Source organism: Atta colombica, unplaced genomic scaffold, assembly GCF_001594045.1.
Source record: "Atta colombica isolate Treedump-2 unplaced genomic scaffold, Acol1.0 scaffold141, whole genome shotgun sequence".
In the NCBI taxonomy this organism is placed as follows: domain Eukaryota; kingdom Metazoa; phylum Arthropoda; class Insecta; order Hymenoptera; family Formicidae; genus Atta; species Atta colombica.
In genome coordinates this window covers 1263205-1285548 of record NW_017259230.1, presented here as the reverse complement: position 1 = coordinate 1285548, position 22344 = coordinate 1263205, and the positions used below count along the sequence as shown (strand labels likewise).

At 28.6% G+C, this 22344-nt stretch overlaps 4 protein-coding genes across 4 annotated transcripts; 2 read left to right on the top strand and 2 right to left on the bottom strand.

The window, feature by feature from the left end:
- The first annotated feature begins 2320 nt into the window (after nucleotides 1-2320).
- LOC108684918 (THAP domain-containing protein 6-like) lies at nucleotides 2321-4046 on the top strand. Its single transcript, XM_018189462.1, has 3 exons — nucleotides 2321-2413; nucleotides 2505-2699; nucleotides 2919-4046. The coding sequence occupies exons 2-3, from the start codon at nucleotides 2544-2546 to the stop codon at nucleotides 3321-3323; spliced, it is 561 nt and encodes a 186-aa protein (XP_018044951.1). The 5' UTR covers nucleotides 2321-2413; nucleotides 2505-2543; the 3' UTR covers nucleotides 3324-4046.
- A 4070-nt stretch (nucleotides 4047-8116) lies between these two features.
- LOC108684921 (delta(3,5)-Delta(2,4)-dienoyl-CoA isomerase, mitochondrial) lies at nucleotides 8117-10348 on the top strand. The gene is made up of 7 exons (XM_018189465.1): nucleotides 8117-8369; nucleotides 8724-8871; nucleotides 8956-9044; nucleotides 9136-9263; nucleotides 9430-9710; nucleotides 9826-9952; nucleotides 10074-10348. Exons 1-7 carry the CDS (start codon nucleotides 8324-8326, stop codon nucleotides 10170-10172), a joined length of 918 nt encoding a protein of 305 aa, XP_018044954.1. The 5' UTR covers nucleotides 8117-8323; the 3' UTR covers nucleotides 10173-10348.
- Nucleotides 10349-10422: 74 nt separating this feature from the next.
- Nucleotides 10423-11747, bottom strand: LOC108684868 (EF-hand calcium-binding domain-containing protein 2-like). Its single transcript, XM_018189393.1, has 5 exons — nucleotides 11672-11747; nucleotides 11216-11332; nucleotides 11004-11124; nucleotides 10686-10896; nucleotides 10423-10554 (listed from the first exon to the last, which is right to left on the bottom strand). The coding sequence occupies exons 1-5, from the start codon at nucleotides 11745-11747 to the stop codon at nucleotides 10423-10425; spliced, it is 657 nt and encodes a 218-aa protein (XP_018044882.1).
- A 473-nt stretch (nucleotides 11748-12220) lies between these two features.
- LOC108684895 (cleavage and polyadenylation specificity factor subunit 1) lies at nucleotides 12221-19690 on the bottom strand. The gene is made up of 21 exons (XM_018189430.1): nucleotides 19405-19690; nucleotides 19103-19317; nucleotides 18392-18702; nucleotides 18066-18316; nucleotides 17785-17966; nucleotides 17348-17632; nucleotides 17104-17277; nucleotides 16336-16467; nucleotides 16105-16254; nucleotides 15641-15802; nucleotides 15327-15562; nucleotides 14906-15116; nucleotides 14666-14832; nucleotides 14205-14451; nucleotides 13954-14139; nucleotides 13574-13822; nucleotides 13344-13496; nucleotides 13087-13263; nucleotides 12729-13002; nucleotides 12508-12637; nucleotides 12221-12407 (listed from the first exon to the last, which is right to left on the bottom strand). Exons 1-21 carry the CDS (start codon nucleotides 19571-19573, stop codon nucleotides 12221-12223), a joined length of 4248 nt encoding a protein of 1415 aa, XP_018044919.1. The 5' UTR covers nucleotides 19574-19690.
- Nucleotides 19691-22344: the final 2654 nt, after the last annotated feature.

Genomic DNA, 22344 nt, shown 5'->3' with positions numbered 1-22344 from the left:
TCGACAGCTGACACGAAAAATGAAGGTTGCAATGTCTCCCGACTGATTGTAGACCAGGCTTATAGATATAGATATAGACATGATAGAAGAATATAAGGTATTTCATTGCGCATAATGGCGGAAAAATACTAGAATATAAAAATACTAGAAAAATACTAACCAATCAGAAATTTGTCCAAAATTTAGCACTAAATTCAAATGCATTTGGTAAAAATACATATATAACAATTGTAAAAACAAAATTAAATTTGAAAAAATACAAAAGCCCATAAATGAATAAAATAATGGAGTATGAAATAAAATAATGTTAATAAAATTAATGACAATAATGTTAATAAATGTAATAATGTTAATAAATGTAATTTGATATTTAAGATTGACTAAAATTTATTAATATACTGTTGTTGTCACTGTTGTTATCGTTGTACATATGTACTTTAACTGTTGTTATTACTGTTTAACTGTGCTTTGCTTCTTGATCACTTCTAATCTAAATAGCAAGCTTAACCTATGGTAGCAGCCATGTTGCTTTTTACAATTTTAAATAAAATTATGATTGGAGCATTTTGGACTACTGCGCATTCTCAGGAACAAAATATCTTATATTCTTCTATTATGAATATAGAGCTTTACGACATCTATTGTCCGTTCTTTTTTATCTAGTCTTCACGTTTAGTAAAGTTAGCATTTTCAAATCTCACGCTCGGTCTATTCTTATTATGTTTATGGGTGTAGCATATAAAGACGACAGCTTTGATAGTTGAACTAGTCAGAAGATGACCCATTTTGCAGGCGCTCACTTTAAAGTAAAATTTGATTATAAGAAATAAAAATGCGTAAATTATGTAAAATTTTAAACAATATAATATATTATATATGTGATAACACACAAATTATAGAAATCAAAGCCTTAAATGATCTAGCTGGATCTTAAATGCTTGTATGATTGTTAGTCAATTTAATTCATGATATTAACATCTGTATTCATAATCAGACTTTGTACTTAAGGCTTCCTTAAATTTATCTTTAGATGCTCAGCAGCCAATGAAATAATTTGTAGAGTATCTAAAGATAAATTTAAGGAAGCCTTAAATATAAGGTCTGACTATGAATACGAGTATAAGTACTGCGGTAGTTTAATAGAGTTAGCGTTTTCAAGATTGAAAAGTAATTTGGCGCGCGTTTCTGGGGACTACATACGTAGTAAATTCACACAAGAATCATATAAGCATTTAAGATCCAGTTAGACCGATTTGGCTTTGATTCTGATTTTGTAAAATTTTAAATACATTTTAAATATATTTAAAATTTAAGAAATATAATAAAAACTTTAAATAAAATGCAGAAATAAATGTAATATTATTGCAGATGAATTTCATTTTTTTTTTATAATTATAGACGGCAGTAAATATTTTCATAAAATACAATAATTATTAAACGAAATATGTAATTTCGTAATTACATAATTCACGAAACTTTTGACTTCCCAGCAAACAGAATGGATTGAAATGAATTGAAATAGATTCAGATTTTCAGAAATATTGATTCACGAATGTTAAAATGAATGCTTCTCAATTCTGAATGCATTTTTATTCATTTATAGAAATTGCATAGAGCATATATATCTCTTTGTCTTTTAATCTAAAAATAATATTAGCTTTTTCTGTGCAATTGTGAATACTGTTTAATTCAAAATTTGAGTAGGAAATACAGTTTTTCAATCCAATTGCATCCAATTGTATCTAATTGAATCCAATTGAATTCAATTAAATCCCAAAAAAAGTATTCGCTATATAAAATACGCATTCGGATAGAAAAAAATTTCAATTCATTTTAATCCATTCTCGTTTGCTAGATTGTTGTTAGAATTATATACATCGTAATTACATAATATTAATTATTATTAAATGTGAATGACAGAAAACTTAATCTAAAAATATTTACTCCCTAATAAATAAACAATTTAAGGTATGTTTATAAAATATTAAATGTAACAGCTAGAAAGGAGAAATAGAAATTTAATAAATAAAATCATTAATGACAATTAAACCTACATAACCCAAATAAGGCAGGAAAAATGGAATAAATAAATAAACAAATAAATTTACGTAATTATAAACCATGACAGGAAATAATTTTAATAAATAAATAAAGTAAATAGTAAACAAAATTTATGATTTTTGAAAGATAAACAAAACCAGAACACACAATTTTTTCTGCACAACTATCCTAGTTTTAACCAGATGTATGCAACGGATATTATATTGCTTGCAAAATGGGTCACGCGTTGATTGGCTCAGAAATTGAACGAGTGCGCAACATTAGGAATGCTACATCTTGCTTTTTACATCTTACACTATGCTTCTGATTGCAAGTTTTCTCTTCAATTTTATAATTGACTGATAAAATCTTTGTAAGACATATATTATTAATCTTGAAAATATATACCTTCTTCTATTGTAAGTACATATATACATGAAATAAAACGATTTTTTATTTTTCAGATTCGAACAGGATTGTTCACATTTTGTGCATATTATAAAATGCCTACCACATGCAGTGCTCCAAGATGCACGAATTCTAATAAAGATGGATATTGCTGCACAATGTTTGCCCAAGATCCTAAATTGAAACAAAAATGGATTGATGCTGCCGGAATTCCTGATTGGAAACCTTCAAAATCAGCTGTATTGTGTGAGGTTAGTACCGAAACGTGCATACAAATGTTTTATAACTTTCATAAACACCAACAAAAATATCAATGTTATAATTTCTTACTCAATATCAATATATTAAATTCAATATAATACGAATCTATGTAACGGTTACATAATTGCGTGAAAAATTATATTAATGTTACATTAATGATAGTTGATGAGACATATATTTTTCTCTAATGTGTATCTCTTATTTTTTAGGTCCATTTTCATTCATCAGAATTATTTCGCGTTGGTAGCAAAAAACTTATAAGGAAAGGTGCTATACCAAGTTTGTTTTGCAAATGTCAACAACATATAAAAAGAAAATCCCTTGCAGAAATTCAACCAGAACAGCAATATAATGAATCAATTGAATTTCTTTCTCACAAAAAAACAGAATTAAGGAGTGATCATTCATATGTTGCTACAGAAAATTCTCAGAAGCAAGAAAAAAAGAGATGCAATAGAGAACAATATGTAATTGATGAATTGCAAGAACATAATTATTTTTCTCTTTCAAAAAAAAGAAAATCTATTGAGTCACGTAAGAAGTATGTTCATACTACACATTGTATTATAATGAAAAAACCCATTAATATAAATACATTGGAGACATATCAATAATCTGAAGAGGAAAATTACAGATCAAATTCTAATCTAGACATACATATATCATCAGAATGTACTGAAAATCAAATATTGACGGAGAGTTTATCTAGTCCAGAAGAATATGAAAAAAAAAGAATACTAAAAGAAAAATTAAAAATGGCAAAAGAAACGAAAAAAGAAAAAATACCTTAAAAAGTAGAGTTAAGAAAGTAGACTTAAGAAAAAATATTGAAAAAAATTACTGAAATAATCAATATAATTTTGAATAAAGATTAACAACGAGCAATTGTAAATGATATCATAAGAAGTTCCAAGTAGTCAGATGAAACAATCAAAAAAAGGATTAAATTTGTATGTGGATCACATGGTTATAATCATATAATTAAACTTGTTGCTCTATTTCCTTCATTAAGAACTCTGAGAAATACATACAGCAGATTAAATTTGAACCTGGAATATTTAAAGATGTTTTTAAATATCTGGAGTTCCTCATATTCCACCTACATGAAAAATCATCTGTGGACTAGTATATGATGAAATGGCAATTAAAAAGTAAATCGATTTTAATATTGTACAAGTATAAGGGCATATATTGGAAATGTGACATTGCCTGGCAATACAAATAAATTAGTATGTAAAGCTTTACTCTTTCAAATGTTTGGGCTTAGTTTTCATTGAAAGCAGTAGCTTATCACATCTTATTCTTATCTTTATTCCATCACATCTTATTCTTATCTTTATTCCATCACATCTTATTCTTATCTTTATTTCATCTTATTCAGTAAATAATGCAATTAAAAAGGTTATTTTAAAAATACTCCAAAAATGCCATCGTATAGATTTGGAAGTAATTGTTTGATTTGTGATATGGGAAATAGAGGATTACTCACAAAATTAGGATTTAAAACTACCAAGACAGATATGATGTACAAAAACATCCTTGTGATCTAGAGATCATGCTGCAGTTGATTTTAGATCCTGTTCATGTTTTTAAAAATTTGAAAGAAATAGTTATGGAAAATCAATTTACTTACACAAGATGTAGAACTCTATAATTTACCTAGTAATGTTGTTGATGATAATCCATAAATTAGATTTATATCAATCTCAAAATTGTATGGAGATCAAATTTGTGCCTAAATTAAGCAAAACAGTATTAAGACCAAACAATTTTGGTCAACAACAAAAGTTACAAATTCAACTAGAGTTATAAATTATTATTTCACTGCATCTGTATTAACATTTCTAATCCAAAAAAGTGATGAACTTCCACAAATGGAAACAACAGCCTAGTTTATCAGATTGATTAGGGTTTGATGTAATAATCAAGAGAAATCTTCGTTATGCTTTAATTTTTCAAAAATATAATAATATAATATAATATAATGATATAATAGTTCTTCTAAAACTAGTATGTCATATTTTCAAAAATACGAAAGTTGTGATTCATAGAAATCATCTCAAACCCATGTAATATTTTTCTCTCTAGTGATACCAAAATCAATGATTCAGCTACAAGACTGTCTTTTAAATGAGAAAATTTCTTTTTTCCGGAAGAGCAAGTCAAGATAAAAGATTGAAAAGTGGTTTTTGAAACATACATAGAGCATGCCCCAAGCCAACAGTTCTTCAGTTTAAATACAGACTAAGGCCATGATCAGTCTCGCTACAAATGCTTTGAAACGTTTGATGGACCAATAAAAAAAAAGAATTTTACAAATTGACTAAAAAACGCTTTAAAGTTTGTAGCATCACATGATCATATCCTAAGATATATAGCAGGAAATCACGCAATACCTACCTCTAGTTATACATATGAAACCTTCTCTTTTAAATGCACTTCTAATTAAATTAAATGAAAAAGAACAAACTGTAGAAACACTTACGATTTCCCTAAATTAAATGATTGCCTATGTCAAAGACTATACAACAAATACTTTATAAAATATATGGATATGTTGTTTTTAAATTGAGGAATTTCATCAACGTAAAGATTTTTTATTACCTAAAATTGCAAGATAATTCCGATTTGACATTTACATCCTTTTTATTTGCCTTTATAGCTATTTCAAATTATATTCCTGGAGCTCAAATAAGAATTAATAGTGTTTGATATTCTTAAAGAGGCAGAAAGAATTATATGGAAAATCAAGTCCAAATTATTTCTTTTAGACAAGTCCCTGAATGACAGTTTAATATCTTCATACTGCTTTGAAACATCCTCCTTTAAGCATTTGTCATTATATTAAGGACAAATTAATATCTCGATTTATGTCAATGCATATAAAACAATTATTAGTAACTGTGAGTGCTACAAAAAATATGAACAAGAATATATCATCAGCTTTTGGAAGTAAGACGAGGGGAACAAGCTGCAATATTAGCTGATAGTTCAAACAGAAAAATTATGTACAAAAATACTAAGTTGGAGATAAAGTTATTTTTGAGATTAAAGCAAAATTTATTTTGTAGGTATTATAGTTATTTTATAATATCATTTTTATTTATATGTTAAATTTATGTTATTACTGATGGCCATTTTATGTGATTGAATTATCATTTTTTTTTCCTTATTATAGATGTGACAATGTATGATAAATGTTATCTAATATATACATTTTTTTAATTTATGTTGAATAAATATCTTATATTTTTCTTGATTAATGACTTACATTTATATTTTTCATGTTTATAATTGACGTTTATAATTAATCTTTCATTTGAAATAATGAGTGTCTGTGAAAGGACAATGAGCTTAGCATGCGATGACAGTGCAATTAAATTTTTAATTTCACAATATAAAATACTCCAAACGTTTTGGTTCTCACAGAACCATCCTCAGTGAACAAAAAATTTATAAATAATAAAATAATTTTAGACTTCATTAATTGATACGCTTTTATCTTCAAACTTTTCTTCAGTTAAATGTTGCTAATGTTTTATACTAAATATCGGTTACAAAGCCTGCGAAATGAAGGATCTAAAAAGAAAAAAAAATTGGAGCAGCAATTTTCTAAATAGTTTTTCACGTTAAATCAGGATTTCGAGATATTCTGCATTCTAAAGTTGCAAAAAACGCTTTTTTTAAATACATTCAAGTTTCTGCCGCATTATACCTAGCTTAGTACTAATTTTATATGAAAGTACTAATTCTTACCTTCAAACCCATATTGTTTTAATATTATATTTCGATATTATTTTTTTTGCTGAGATATGAGACAAATTGAATTTTCGGAGTTTCGGTAACAACTGAATAAATGATATACATAAATATATGGCAGTCAAAAAGTGGAGATATATTTCTTTCATGAGAATATTTCTTATTCATTGGCAGAAAATTGAATCAAAAACTTCTAAATTCTAAACCTTTAATGTCCTAAATTCCTGAGCCATAAACGCTTAATCTTTAAGTTTGAAAAAATGTTTAAAGAGTAATTCTGTCAATGAATAAGAATAATATAAAACGCCCGACTCAATTTTTTGCCAATGAATAAGAAATATCTCCATTTCTTGACTGCAATATATTTATCTATATCATTTAATAAGATTGGAAATAAGACTGTTTATATTAAATACATTACTTTAAATACGAAGCGCCACTATGGTCTGAATATTAAGAACTATTTTATATATTCATTTAAATGAATTAATTTTAGAAAAAAAAAATTTGTGTGATATATCCTTATTCTTGAAGAGAAATTCAGAAAATTCGTTGATTCGAGATATGTGTAAGAGGCTCCGCACAATAAAAGGAACAGAGAATAAGAATTTCAATCTATCAGAAACTATGTTTTCCACAATACATGATTGTGATTAATCATTTTAATGCATATTATATCAATTTAGTATATCATTCTTTGAATATATTACTGAAATTAAAATAATTTAATAGAAAGTTAGGGGCTCTGCACAATAAAAGGAACAGAGAATAGAGAATAAGAATTTCAATCTATCAGAAACTGTGTATCTTACAAAATACATTTCCGATAGGTTAAAATTCTTATTCTCTGTTCTCTGTTCCCTGTTCTTTTTATTATGCGAAGCCTCTTACTAATTAGTACATAAATGTTAAACAAGGATAAGGATACACTGAGATACCCGTGATGTGTTCGAAATTTTACATGAGATGACTTCCAACATAAAATACATTTTGCCGCATCATTGAAGTTCAACCGAACAACAAGCAGCAAAGAACTCGAAACCGAGAAAGATTGCAAAAAATGTGAAAATTGAATACATTTATAATATGTACATGTAATGAGTACATTTTTTATTAAGAATTGAAGTGATGGGGATATTCTAAATTCTAAATAATTACTTGAACTGATAGTTGTCCAAATTGTAATCGCACTAAGATCGGAATTAGACTATGCATTGAAGATTGAGATTAAAGATTAAAGATGAAATTTCACCAATGAGAACAAAGAAGTTTTGTCTCTTTTTGTTCTGATTGGTCAAATTTCAATCTTTTAATCTTCAATCTTAAAGTTTCTGATTCCTTAATAGTTGCCATATAAACACAAGTTTTTACCTTTTTAAGTTTTTCGTATTAATTTTCGAGCTGAGCAAATAAAAAATACATATTTGAGGTTAAACTTTGATACATATGCTGTTGTCATTTCTTTTCATGCACAGCAAATGCAGTGGAAGCAATTATGAAAAATTGGCATCACATGACATTTTTGCTGCCGCAGCGTGCTGCGTATGAAAAGGTCTCTAGCGTTTCCCCGAATCCAGCCTTGGTCTGTTCGTGCTGCTTGAAATCCCCCAAAATGTTTGAACTTAAAATAAGATAGATGTATATTTGAACATTAAAAAGAGAGAAAGCGAAGATGCTGAGGGCAAAAAGTTCAAGCACACAATCTTCTCACTTTTTATCGAAACATTCGGACATGTAATTGATTAGTGTGTCACTGCATGTGTAGAAGTATATTTGCACTTTGTACTTTGTACTTTTTAGACTTTATTTTAGCTTCATACTTTATTGTATTTTATTTCTGTCGAACATTTGGGACATGGCAATAAATATCATCAAGAATAGTTTGGGATCATTAGGAAAATGTAAGTTACATAGTTACATAATTAATATCCTTTCTTAATTAGACCAAGTCACAACAATAATAAAATTACATTAAAATGAATCATAAATATTTGAAAAATCACATTTAGTGATCATTTTAATGTCATTCATATTTCTGCTTAGGTAATAGTTTTTTCAAAACTATTTAACATATTGTTTTAAAAACCTTCAATAATATATATATCTTTAATGAATTATATGATCAAATTCTTCTTTTTTGTTGTTTTTTTAAATTAAACAGTTTTTAAAACGAATTTTTCTCTATTATATAAATTTTAGTTACAGAAATCTAGCTATTATGTGATAATTTTGTCTTTATTACTGATATCTTGCAGATTTACAAGCTGCTTCTGCACTGAGATATTCTATGGAGATGTCACCGACATATAAAACATTAGTAGTAACTATTCCAAAACCATTTGTTTACATGGTCAAGTTGAACAGGCCAGAGAAACTAAATGCAATGAATTCAACTATGTGGAAGTAGGTGATCTCTTATCACTCTTGTCATATAATTAAACTGTAAAAAAATATTCTCTTATATTCTCATGAATTATTTTCATTTAGAGAATTTAAGGAATGTTTTGAGGGATTATCAATAAATCCAGATTGTAGAGTAGTTATTCTGTCAGCTGCTGGCAAGACATTTTGTGCGGGTAAATCATAAAATAACTATAAAGAGTATTACATATTCATTTAAATCCTGAAAAAAAGTTTATTTAATAATATGACAATCTGATGTTGCAGGAATTGACTTGCAAGGAATGATGGATATGAGTCAAAGCTTAGCAGAACAGGAGGATATTGCACGCAGATCTAAATTAATAGAGTTTAAAATTAAGGATTATCAAGATTCATTTACTGCTATAGAAAAGGTAATTTGTTATTTATAAAGATAATTAATGTAATTCATAAACATATATTAAGTATAATTAGTGTATTTTATAATATATATTCTAGTTTTTTTTTCACTCAGAGAATGTTTCATTATATCTCTTTAACTTGTATGATCAGAGTAATGATACAGGATAATTTTAATAGTGTTCGAAACCTGTGATAGCTGTTATACATGGTGCTTGTATTGGTGCTGGCATGGACATGATATCTGCAGCTGATATACGTTATGCTTCTTCTAATGCATATTTTCAAATAAAGGAACTTGATATAGGCATGGCAGCTGATGTAGGTACACTTCAAAGATTTCCAAAAATTGTGGGATCTGACAGCTTGGTAAGAGAGCTTGTCTATACAGCACGAAAGTATCCAGCTGCTGAAGCACTAGAAAGTGGATTCATAAGTCGCATGTTAGATAACGAGGAGAGGTAAAATAATAAATATATTGAAATAAGAAGTTAAATACAAGAAATATAAATTTGTAATGATTATTCAAATAGAGCGATGTGAATTTTAATGACATTATTTATATTCTCTATTCAGCTTATTGAATAAATCAATAGAAGTTGCTGAAGATATTGCAAGCAAGAGTCCAGTTGCAGTGCAAGGTTCAAAAATGAGTTTGGTATATTCTAGAGACCATTCTGTCCAAGAAGGATTAGATCACATTGTAAGTGCTTTTATTCCACCTGAAATGCAATAAAAAATTTATTTGTTTGCTATAAATATATGAGATATTTTCTTATACTTGAAAAGTTGTTTTAATAACATTTTGGAATTTGTTTCAATAGGCGATGCATAATAAAGCAATGCTTCAGAGTGAAGATTTTTTGAATGCAGCTATGGCACAGGCTGTTAAAGGTGATCCTCCAATATTTTCAAAGTTATAAATTGTTTCATTCTTGAACTTAATGTTCTTGATATTTCCAATGTATGTCACATCGATATTATTTATATCAATGTTATATTAATGTTATATTAATGTTAGGTATAAAAATGATATATGTATTTTTTGAAAATGTATTTATATTATAAAATATAGAATAACTTTATGTAATTTTTCTAATCACAGATTTTAACATTTTTTATACTGATATCCCTCTTTTATAAAAATTACTTCCTAAAATAATACATATATTTTTATGTCAGGTCAGCATCTTGTTGAAATAAAATGCTTTCCCATTTGCTCTTTAGAGCAAGCTCCTCTGCCAATTTCGTAGCTTCCATTTCATCAACAATATTATATACATTAATGTCTTTGGGAATTTTTACCTATAATTTGTATATTTTAGATGAAGATCAAATGTTAGATTCAATAATACGACAAATCTTTCAGAAAAAGTGTATACTCCTGTCGAAAGGAATCTTAGCAATATTAGAAATAAATCTATATTTTTACACACGATTAGCAAATTGATGTAATGTTCATAATTAATTTTTCCAGTTTCTGCGTCGCAAGCTACGGCCATCATATCGGCCACTTCTTCTTTTGTAAATGGCTCTCCAATTTCCATAATTGATTTCTCTAAATCTTCTTTCATGATATATCCATGATTTTCAGGATCTAATAATTGGAATGCTTTCAATAATTCTTCTGGTTCTGCTGGTTTGAACCTAGATACCGAACAAATATAAATTATGTTATCCATTTTTCGATCATATATTTGTTTTTACTCATTGGTTATACTCATTTTGAAAAAAATGTTATTTATTAACTGTACTTGCGTTCACTGATTGCCTTGCTCATGTATTCTATAAATCTGTTTATTGGCACACAATTATTCTCGACATCTTCAACTTCTACTTGAATTTCTTGTAACTCAGCTTCTGTGATAACACATCCTGTTAAATAAATAATAAAAGAATTTGAATTATACGTATTTTACAAAAGAAAAGTATAAAATTATTAGAATTTTTATATCGTGAACATTACCTAATGCTCTAATTATAGTTCCCAAATCTCTAACATTTACTTCTCCAATCCTAGCATTATCAAACACATCAAATGCTTCATAAAGTCTTTTTTCTAATAATGATGGTTCGATAATCACTAAGTATATAATATAAAAATTATTAAATATTAATTATTAAATTGATACAAAAATAATATTGAGATATACTTACTGTTATTTTAGAAAATCTAATTTCGAAATTTTTTAAAAAGAAATAGAAAGTAGAGAACAACTTTAAGGAACTCAATATGATTAGCTTTCAAGAATTGTTTGATCAATAAATAATATGAAACTATAATCTCTGGGAAATCTTAGTCTATAATAGAGCTTTTTCACATAATTATCTCCACATGAGTCATATATTTGTTTTAAAAAATTGAGAAATTTTTATTTTACATTTGTACATATTAATTACAAAATCTTTGACTAGTACGTACATTTTTGAGTTTCTCTTCGTACAGTTAATCGTCTTTCGACGATACTCTTTCTGGGCGATATAGAGGGTCGAATCATTTAGAAAGATATGTCCTCAGTAATGCAAATAATATTTCTATTGCTTACTTAATTTTGCATAAATAAATTTGTTACAGCCTATATGGCAAAAAATCATGAATATTCATTCATATTTTTATAAAATATAATAAAATTAGATAAATTGTACCTGTATTATTTAATAAATTATGTGTATATTATTATTTGATATTAAATTGTAATAATTTAGATGCAATCAATAATACATGATACATGAATTAAACAATTGCAGGATATGTTGTGATAATTTCAGGATGTACATACATATTTTAGAGGCCGCATTTCAATATACGATACTAAAATCTATAGTTCACGTTACGCTATACTATGGATTTTTAGTACTGGTAGTATATATTGAAATATAGTCATGGTTAAAAGATATCTTATGCTATTTAATGTAAAAATATAAAATATAAAAACAATAGATTGGCTACATAAATATAATACAATTGCAATTAAAAGTGAGCCGTTTGTCGATCGATTTCGATAATATCTTCGATAATCTCTTGAACTCGCGTACCAATTTTCTTTGCTAAATCTGCTTTCTCATTGTTGGGTAAAAAAAGATAACGCCAAACTAAATCACCATCAATAATACCTCTTGCTGGGTTTCCTTGATTTCGTACATAACTTTTATACGTGCTAAATAAAAGAAAAGATAATAATATTCTCAATTATTAATTAAATTAGCAAGTGAAATAATTAGCAAATATATTTATATATAATTATAATTAAAACTTGCCGATAAGCTTTCGGATTTAAGCCTGCAATATGACAGATATGTGTAACCAATACATTTTGTAACATAAGTAATCTCCGATATGTTTTTTCTGGAACTGGCAGAATATAACCAAGGCTACCATCTAAAGATGCTAAAATGTAAAAAGAGATTCGCATAAAAATATTTAAATATTAAAAATATTCTATTATCGCTATTTTTAAAATATATATATTTGGACTTACCGTACATAGTAACATGTCTTTTATCAGCGCCAGAAAATTGTTTTTTATCATTTGCCGGATCAGTAACTCGACATTTAATACGAAAGAAAGTGTTTATTTTTTGTCCCAAATGAAAATCCGCCTTTCTAATTAATTTTTGACCTCCCAGACTTTCTCTGGACTCCGGTTGATACATAAATAATGCTAAATTGCTCTCTCCATCAGCTACGATAAAACCTAAATTTGAATTATCAATTAAATACTCTATTGTATATACTTCCGCAGGTCTAAAATCCTGTAATAGAATAAATTATTTTAAATGCAAAATTTTTCAAAATATATAATGCATATAAATTAAAAATTAATAAATAATACTCACTCTACTGACAAGAGAAAGTGTTCTATATTCTTCCTGAAATCTCAATAAACTAATGGATTTATAGACATCAGCTATCAAAATTAGACTTTTTATACTAAGCATTTGATGAATGTAGATCTGAGTATCGATAAAAGCAACCCCAACAAGATCATTATCTTTTAATTGCCAAATATAAATCTGTAACAAAACAATTTTTTCAAATGCTATTTACAATAGATATAATTCTTATACAAATAAATTTAACAGGAATATAATACTTTTTGTCCAACAGCTGACACTAAAAATCCTGATACTTGTGTTATAGCAGTTATTGGTCCCTTTTGTTCCTTTGCATAAATCTGTTTAAATCTATTTTTGGTTAATGGCTGGCCAGGTTCAGGTACTACTTCAATTATATCGAATATAAGTATCTGAAAATTTAAAAAATAAGTTCACATTAAAAATTGATAAAGCTTAAAGATATTTTCAATATAAATATATAACTTACTCGTCCTCTGCTTGTGATATCCTCGCCGTAATTATAATTTGTTCCTAATACTATGTAACCTTTCAAACCAGATCTCGTTCCTTCATAAGCCAAAGATACATTCTTTAAGCAAGTGACATGTTCCCATTGGTCCAACTCGATTTTCGTATTAGGAATAGTTTCCCATGAAACTGGAGAAAATAGTACAATAGAAAATTGTTCTTGAGACGGATAAAGAAATCTTTCTAGACGCTCTTCTTCTGTAAATTCCTAATTAATAAAAAAACGTATTTATTAATATTAATTTTTAATATCGCCTCTGATATTTAAATAGATATTGATGAATAGATATTGATAAATATTCTGGAAAATTGAAATAAAGAACATAATTTTGTCAGTACTTTGTCTTCGCCGTTAAATCTGTAGTAACTTTTCAGAGGTTCAGCTGTGCTTGTTATAACACAATAAGTCTTGCTTTCAAGATGATATGTAACAAAATGAGGAGTACATCGCAAAGGGACTTTCCTAACTGGCCATGGAGCATCGTATGACAAATGAGTTGGTAAAACACATATCCTTAACTCTTCCTAGAAAATAACATCTGTGTGTCATCTTATTTCCTTCTAATGTCTTATTATAAAATATACCGTACCTTTCTATTAAAATACAGAAAACCTTGAGGGCAATTAATATTATTAAAAGGCGCAAAAGATGTAACAGGACCGTCAATGCCCATTGGATGTGTGCGTAATTCACCGCGTCCGGTCAAAAATATCCAATGTGGATAATCGCTGCAGATAAATACTCCATTATATCCGGCAATGTTGCTGAAGTAACGCATGACACAGATGCGAGTGATGTTCCTGTTCCTTGGAATATCTTCTTCTTTGGGTCTTGGACTGCAAAGGAAATTCAATTAAAAGCAATAATTTAAGTAAAGAAGCTTCATTATATGCTTTATTTTGATACAAATAATTGTTATTTTAATACATTAACTAATGTATATAGTATAATTATATATATTCTCTTTCTAAATATTAAAATATTAAAATTATATTATTTTATATATTAGAAAATGTAGTATATCATATATTATATTAGAGTTAATCAAACCTTAAACGTCCTGGGATAATTCCATGGTCCAATTTCTTAAATCTCAATTTTAGATATCCTTTTGGATATCTATAAGCTTGATAGATTTGCAAATCTGAATCGAGACGTACCAAGAGCATCGGCCGATTTCCATGATGTCCTAGAGCAACCATCAGAATTTCACGGACCTATAAAAATAGATATTATTAAGAACACAAGTTTTTTAGGATTTCTACAAAAACACATTTATAGATAAATTACCTGCATATCAGGATGAGGGATCTCATTGATTGGATTTGATTGTAAAGTTGTAGATTCCATACTGTCGTGTAATACATACTGGCCATAACCAAAATTACGAATAAGATAAGATAATCGTAAATCAGGTAAAGAATAAATTTCCAGCGTTCCGCTGTCTCTATATACAAGTAACCAATATGTAGATTTAATTTCTTGCAAATGCCTTTGCCACCTATTATATGAAAATCCATATTATAAAAATATCCATATTATAAAAATATTAATACATGGTTCTTTAATATCAGAGGTGTAAAATGTGCTTAAAAATTATTAGATTTTTTTGTAATATTCTAATTTAATAAAAAAAAAAGTTAATAAAGTTTGATCAAATTCATCATTTTAGAAATGCATTGTATAACGAGTGGTTAAATAGGAATTTTACCAAGGTGGTTTTTTAGTAGTACCATCCGATGCTTTTAGATATGATGGTGCAGGCATTTGAAATGCTGGAGCATCGCCATATAATAAATCGTCTTCATTGTCGATATTGCTAAGTACAGAGGGTTCCTCTACATTGTATTCTTCTTCAGTATGTTCATCATCTGCGTTCTCAAATAATTGCGTTGTAAAAATCCCGCTTACATCTCTATAAGCGCATAATGCTTCTATCTGAGGACGCTAAACATATACATATACAAATATTAAGAATATTTCATAACATTTATGTAATATTAATTATAAAATTAAGAAACTTACAAATAATAGATTGGCAGTCTGAGCATGCAATCTTGCTGTACCTCTTACTTCTCTCAATGTCAATAACATCACTTGTCCATCTTCCGACAATAATGCTACATATGGATCAGCACAACTTGCATGTACAATTGGACATCCAAGATCTATGGGCATATGTTGAATCTGTAATTAATAAAATCAAAAAGAAAATATAAGTATTATGAAAATACAAATGTTATCATATATTTAGCGATTAAATTAATGAAGAAATGCACACAAAATTAATATGAATATGTCATTTACTTTACTTCCACATTTAAAAAATTTACATTGAATGAGACATATGAAATATTCACATTCATATTCAAATATATTGCGTAAACTATTATTAGTCTATGATTAGTGATAATGATAGATATTGAATATTTTATTACTAGATATAATTTGTTCATAATAATAATAATAATAAGGATCAATGTATATACTTGTTCGATGCCTTGTAAAAGACGCACTCCCATTTGAGTAACTTGTACAATGTACCGATTAGCACCAAGATTACCAGCAAATACTGTACTCCCTTGTGTACTGAATCCACTCTGATCTACCTCATTAATCTCTTGACCAGTTTGCAGAACCTAAATTGAATAAATTGTATTATAAATTAAGGCTTAATTATAATTTATAGAGGATATATAAATATGTTGAAAGTATTATACCATAGTTGAATCTTCTTGACTTAATATCAAGAAAGCATGAGATCCTTCTTCTGTTCTGATTTCATCATTATTTAAGATGCCAATGACAGTCCACATATCTTCACAGCCAGGCAATTGAAATGTTGTCACAACCTATTTTTATTAAAAAGATTATCAAAATATAATTATACTTTTATTAACGTGACGTAATTCGCAAGTTCAATTTTAATAATAGATAATTTTAAATTCTTTCTCTGATCTACTATTAATTGTCCTTTCTAAAAATATACATAAGTATAAATTCTATTGTATTAATTAATAAATATTTTTATTCTGGTTAAAGTAATATTATTAGCTATATTTACTAAATAAATATTCAATAAATTTAAAAGAATGTATGATATAAATTCAATTTTATCGGCAATATATTAAAATCATCAATTATTAAAATTTAAAATATAAATTGTGTACAAGATATACCGCGACTCATCGGCTCGCGTAAAGTATGGCAGTATCTCGCGTCATGACGCTCTTACTGTGTCTCCAGATACATATACATAATACATAAATATAAGGAAATCTAAGGAAATATAAGGAATCTGGTTAGTTTGATTTGTTATGCGGATACATAAATGTTATTAGAAAATGCGCAGGTGTGTGTGTGTGTGTGTGTGTGTGTGTGTGTGTGTGTGTGTGTGTGTGTACACACACATCTATTATATAATTTCGACACTGTATATCTTTACACAGAATTATGAGCATCCGAGATAAAAATCTCATATCATTTACCTGAGGGCGTATAGAACGTTGTAATACACAAAGTGCACCATTCTTTCCATAGCCAGATGTCGTCACAAGTTCTACATCAGGGTCTTGATTTTGTAGAAATTCTTCCGACAGGAAGGCTGGTTCTCCCATTGAAATATTTCCACACGGTCCAATATTCAATAAGCTGTCACATACCTGAGTAAAAAATTAATTATAAAAAGCACAGAAGATAAACTATTAAAATTAATATGAAACGTGCTGATACCTCAAAAATATATGAAGTGATTTGAATGGATGTATGAGTTTCACTGCCATATACTTCTAGCTCTTCTGGATCTTTGATATCTAATACATCTGATGCCATCCAATCACCAAGAAAGTCTTGTTTCGTTTTCTTGGCTGGAGTTTCTTCGCTCTCATTTTCTTCAATGGTAATCTCACTGTCATTCAAATTTTTCAAAGTTTCCGGCTCCTTCTCCGTAAATCGTAAAAGTAACGAATTACCAAGTCGAGAACCAAGGAAAAGATAATTATCTTCACACATACATACCTAAAATGTAACAAGTAATAAAATATAACAAGTACATAACATAAGCATACATATTGTTAAAAAAATAAATATTTCACATACACGCACGCACGCACGTACGAATGTGTGTATGTATATATACAGCAATTAAAAAATTAAGTATAAATACTTACACATGATGTTAATACACTAGCAGCAGCCTTATCAAAGTGAAATCCACGTACAGATCGCATACTATCGGCAAAGAGGGACAAAACGTAGAGTTCGCCACTTTTCAAAGAAATAACTAAACGATCTGCAGATATAAATGCTACCTGTGATCCTTCTAAACTCATCTTTACTCCTTCCTGTGGCTCTGCAAAAATAAAAGTAACAAGAATGTATTTAATTAATACATGAATAAATCATATTAATATATATTAAGAATACCAGAAATACTAAAAATTCCACTTACTCAATGGAAAATTTGTACTTGAGTCTGCTAAACTGTTAAGTGATACTCCATAAGGTGGTATACTTTGATTCAAATAAATAAGCGAATTAACGGCCATTATCAGAGTACCTCCTAGAGGTTTTTTTACAGGTACAGCTTGATAACAATCAAATGGCAAATTCGAGACAGACCAAATAATAGGATGAACCCTTTGCTGTATATTCAAAGATATGGCAACCATTGCACAAGTATCTTGTCTTACCGCAATACGACTGTATAAATCAAAATAATCCATGAGATTGATGGATATAATCTCTCTTATTTATTTTATAAAAATGTATCCTTACCCTGAAAATGTTCTTACTGGCTCGTATAAAATTAATAATGTAGGTTCATAATATCCATGTAGGAATTGTAAGTCTATCACATTATCCATCTTTTCTTCCAGTGTTTTCAATACTATCATGTATGAGGATAATATCGGAGTCTTATTGGTAGATGTTAATTTTGTACTATCAAGTAAATCACCATCATCAAGGCTAGGATCCTTACGAAAAGGTAGTACAACTAATTTTCTACCAAATATTAGCATTACTGCACATCTTCCCTCGGGATCCACTCTTACTATTGGTATATGATGATGATTTGTCCATCCATCCTAATAAAATAAAATATAACTAAAATATAACTCAAACTGAAAGTTTGAGATATTTGCAATATTAAGAATAAAATTTGAAGTGATTGATACAGCTCAATGTTAGAACTTATCAAACAAAAGATTCTGATTCAATTCCTAAAATTATCATCACACATATGACACTAAAAATTTTAATTGGAAAATATGTTTAAAACAAAGTATCCAAAAAATAAATTTAATTTCAATGTGACTAAGATAAAATATTATGATATTTTGAGATATTTAATTTAATGTTTATGATGTTGTATTATTTTTGAAGAACAGAAAAAACTTCTAAATATGAATGATAGCTTTAAAAATAAAGCTTGATTTTTAGAATAAAATTAAAAGTTCTTATTGCTCTTTCCCATAAAATTGGAACCTTTATTTCTTCCTCTTCAAAGTAATGCAATGACACAGTTCTTAGATCATGAATATCCTGATCATATTCAACAACAGATAGCTTTGCATCACGAAAGCTGAGCAGCAAAGAATCTCTTTGTGATCCAATGAGATGAACAGCCTGCATAGACATGATGTTTCCGTGTAAAGTATATTGTGTCAAGCACTCCAGTTTCATTTTAGGAGGGCGTGTTTCTACAAGAGAATATATGTATATATTCTTCTATTTTATATATATTCATATCAGTAGTGTTTTAAGAGGAAATTAAAATAAAAAAGTACCTGTATATTTTTCCCTTCTTGTCATGTCCACATCAGGAATCAGACGAAACACTCGTATAACATTCGCGCCGGCAACAACGAGACATTTCTCGTTGCGGTTGAAAAAGTGGCATGTGATCGCGTGCTCGACTCCAGTTGCAGGATGAGTATTTTTACATATAGAATACATGACTAGGCGTCAAACGATGCAAATTGTCACGGATTTATTTTAGAAAAATGTTTATTTCATAGATTATCAGTGAAAATCGTGAAAATCAGTATACACGATGTAACATAACGCGTTGTCGTGAACTTCAAGAAAGGTTAGGTAATAGTTTAAAAATCTGTTCTTTATTTCTGTCCTGTCTGAACTGGTGCACACGATGCAATAAAGGTGCAATTTTACGAGCCGCTAATAGCTCTGCACACTGGAATAGCTCTGCATGCAGAAACGCTTGCCGCGTGATAAAATGAGACGCGGTAACCAATGAACATATTAGGAGTTGTAAGCTTATTGGCTACCGCATCACATTTTGCTGCGCGGCAAGCGTTTCCGTGTCCAGTGTGCAGGAGCCATAAGGATGAAATCACACAATGGAAAAGGACTACGGAAGAATACGTCTCAATGGCTTAGTTTCCACTGAGAGTTTAATCCGGACCAGAATGAGTGCACTCAGAAGCGATGACCGCTCACTGAGGTTATCAAGGATCAAAAAAGGGATTAATATTATTAATATGTTTATTTATTATAATTCGTAACGTAGAATAACTTTATCTATTATAGATCTTTAATATCATTTTCTTTCTTATTTATTACTGTTTAGCGATGGAGCAACTTAAAACGCTCCACTACTCTGAGCCCTACGTAATCTTACAACCTAAATACGGCATTCGAGAAATAATAAACAGTAATAAATAAGTAAGAAAGATAATATTAAAGATTATCTATAATAGATAAAGTTATAATAATTATAATAGTTATAATAAATAAAGTTATATTATAATAGATAAAGTTATCTATAATAGATAAAGTTAAGAGATTTCTCTCTCTATATCCATTTACTAAAAATAACTAGAATTTTACATTTTAAGCATTTCGTTACTTGCCGAAAAATTTCCTAAACTATTTCACATTTTATAACAGCCAAAAGTTAATCGTTTATTCATTACATTCACGTGAATTTGGTCACTTTTTGTGTATTCATTCCTAGGGGAGACTTTACATAAGCTATCCTGGGTATCAATCATGAAACTTTATTCCTAAGATAGAAAGTGAAAAGTAAAAATTTTACCATTGAAATTAATGGAGAAAATTTTCGAGTCGATTTTATATCTTTAAACAAGATTTGATCGCGTTGCATGTTCCAATATGCTCCTATCATAGCTCTTACTTACTCCAATACCCTCATTAGAGTGAGTGCGACGCGAACAAACCTAAGATGAAAATTACAAAAGCGAATAAATTTACTAGGTGTTGACCAATGAAATAATCAGTATTCTAATAAGTTTGCTAATTTTTATAATTTTCATCTCATTTCAAGATACAGAATCAATCCCTTTATCCGGATTAAACTTCCCTCGGTGGAAACTAGGTCAATAGTGGGGATAGCTAAATCTGCGGACGGATGTACATCATGCAGCCATCTCTTAAGCATCCATTTTTTTGACGTTTGTACAACAATTTTGACAAGAAAAAGATCTTGAGCAACAAAATAGTTCATTATTAATAAATATTGTAAAGAATATCATAGTGCATTGCTGGGCATGTAACAACTTCAGGGTATCGATTGTATAAATTTTCACGAAATTTTCATTTTTTCACTTTTCATATCAATCTCACGTGAAAAATTTCAAACGATATCAGACTTAGTGATTATGTAAAAAAATTATGAGAAAATGAAATGAGATGTAAGAAAGTTACGAGAAAGTGAGTTCGAAGTGAGCTTTACATCGTTTCTCTTAAATTTACGAAAATTTAACAAGTATTCACGGATATACACACGGATATACGTACATACAAGTATGTATGTACGTATATACGTATTTTGATAGGAAATCATATTTACCATTTACGGTGAGAAACCACGCAATATCCATTTCAAATATATATTTCAAATAGATATTCAAATATGTTTGATATTTGTCGAAAGCGAGAGAGTTCTAGTGCAGTCTAATACAGGAACAGACCAAAAGATCGAAAGACAAGCTAGTTTATATCAATTTATTAAAAAAAATAGCTAGAATTTCACATTTTAGATATTTCATTGCTTGCCGAAAAATTTTCCGTGAACTATTTTATAACAGCCAAAAGTTACTTAATTGCTTATTCATTATACATTCATTATACATTCACGTGAATTTGTTCATTTTTTGTGTATTCATTCTTAAGGGAAACTTTACATAATCCAGCTCGAAATTAAACAACAATCACTCGATTCGGAACAATCTTTCGATTAGCATTATCAGTAATAATGAGAATTTTATATTGGAGAATTTTATTTTGGAGATTATACTTTATCGTATGCATACTAATGTATACTCAAAGAGTAAAGAGAAACAGGAGAGAATATATAGTGAGAATATAATAGTGGGAGTAGCTAAATCCGCGGACAGATGTATATCATGACAGCCATCTTAAGCATTCATTTTTTATGTTAGTATATAAGTTTGTCGCGTCATATGCTCCAAATTAATCCAGAGAGCACTTGGATCACATATAAGATAGCGGTTGGCCCAGTTATATTCATGTGCTCCAATGTTCAATGCTCAATGTTCAGTACGAATTGATTTAGAACAAGTGCGCATATCGGTTAATCCAATCGATGAGACTTGAACGGATCGGGCGGATGTGCCTCGTTTCATTTCGGGTGTTTTATGTTACCTCGATTATTTAAAAAGCGGTTTTATATAAAATAAATGTGTTTTTAATAAATATAAAATATAAAAATTATATACTGTATT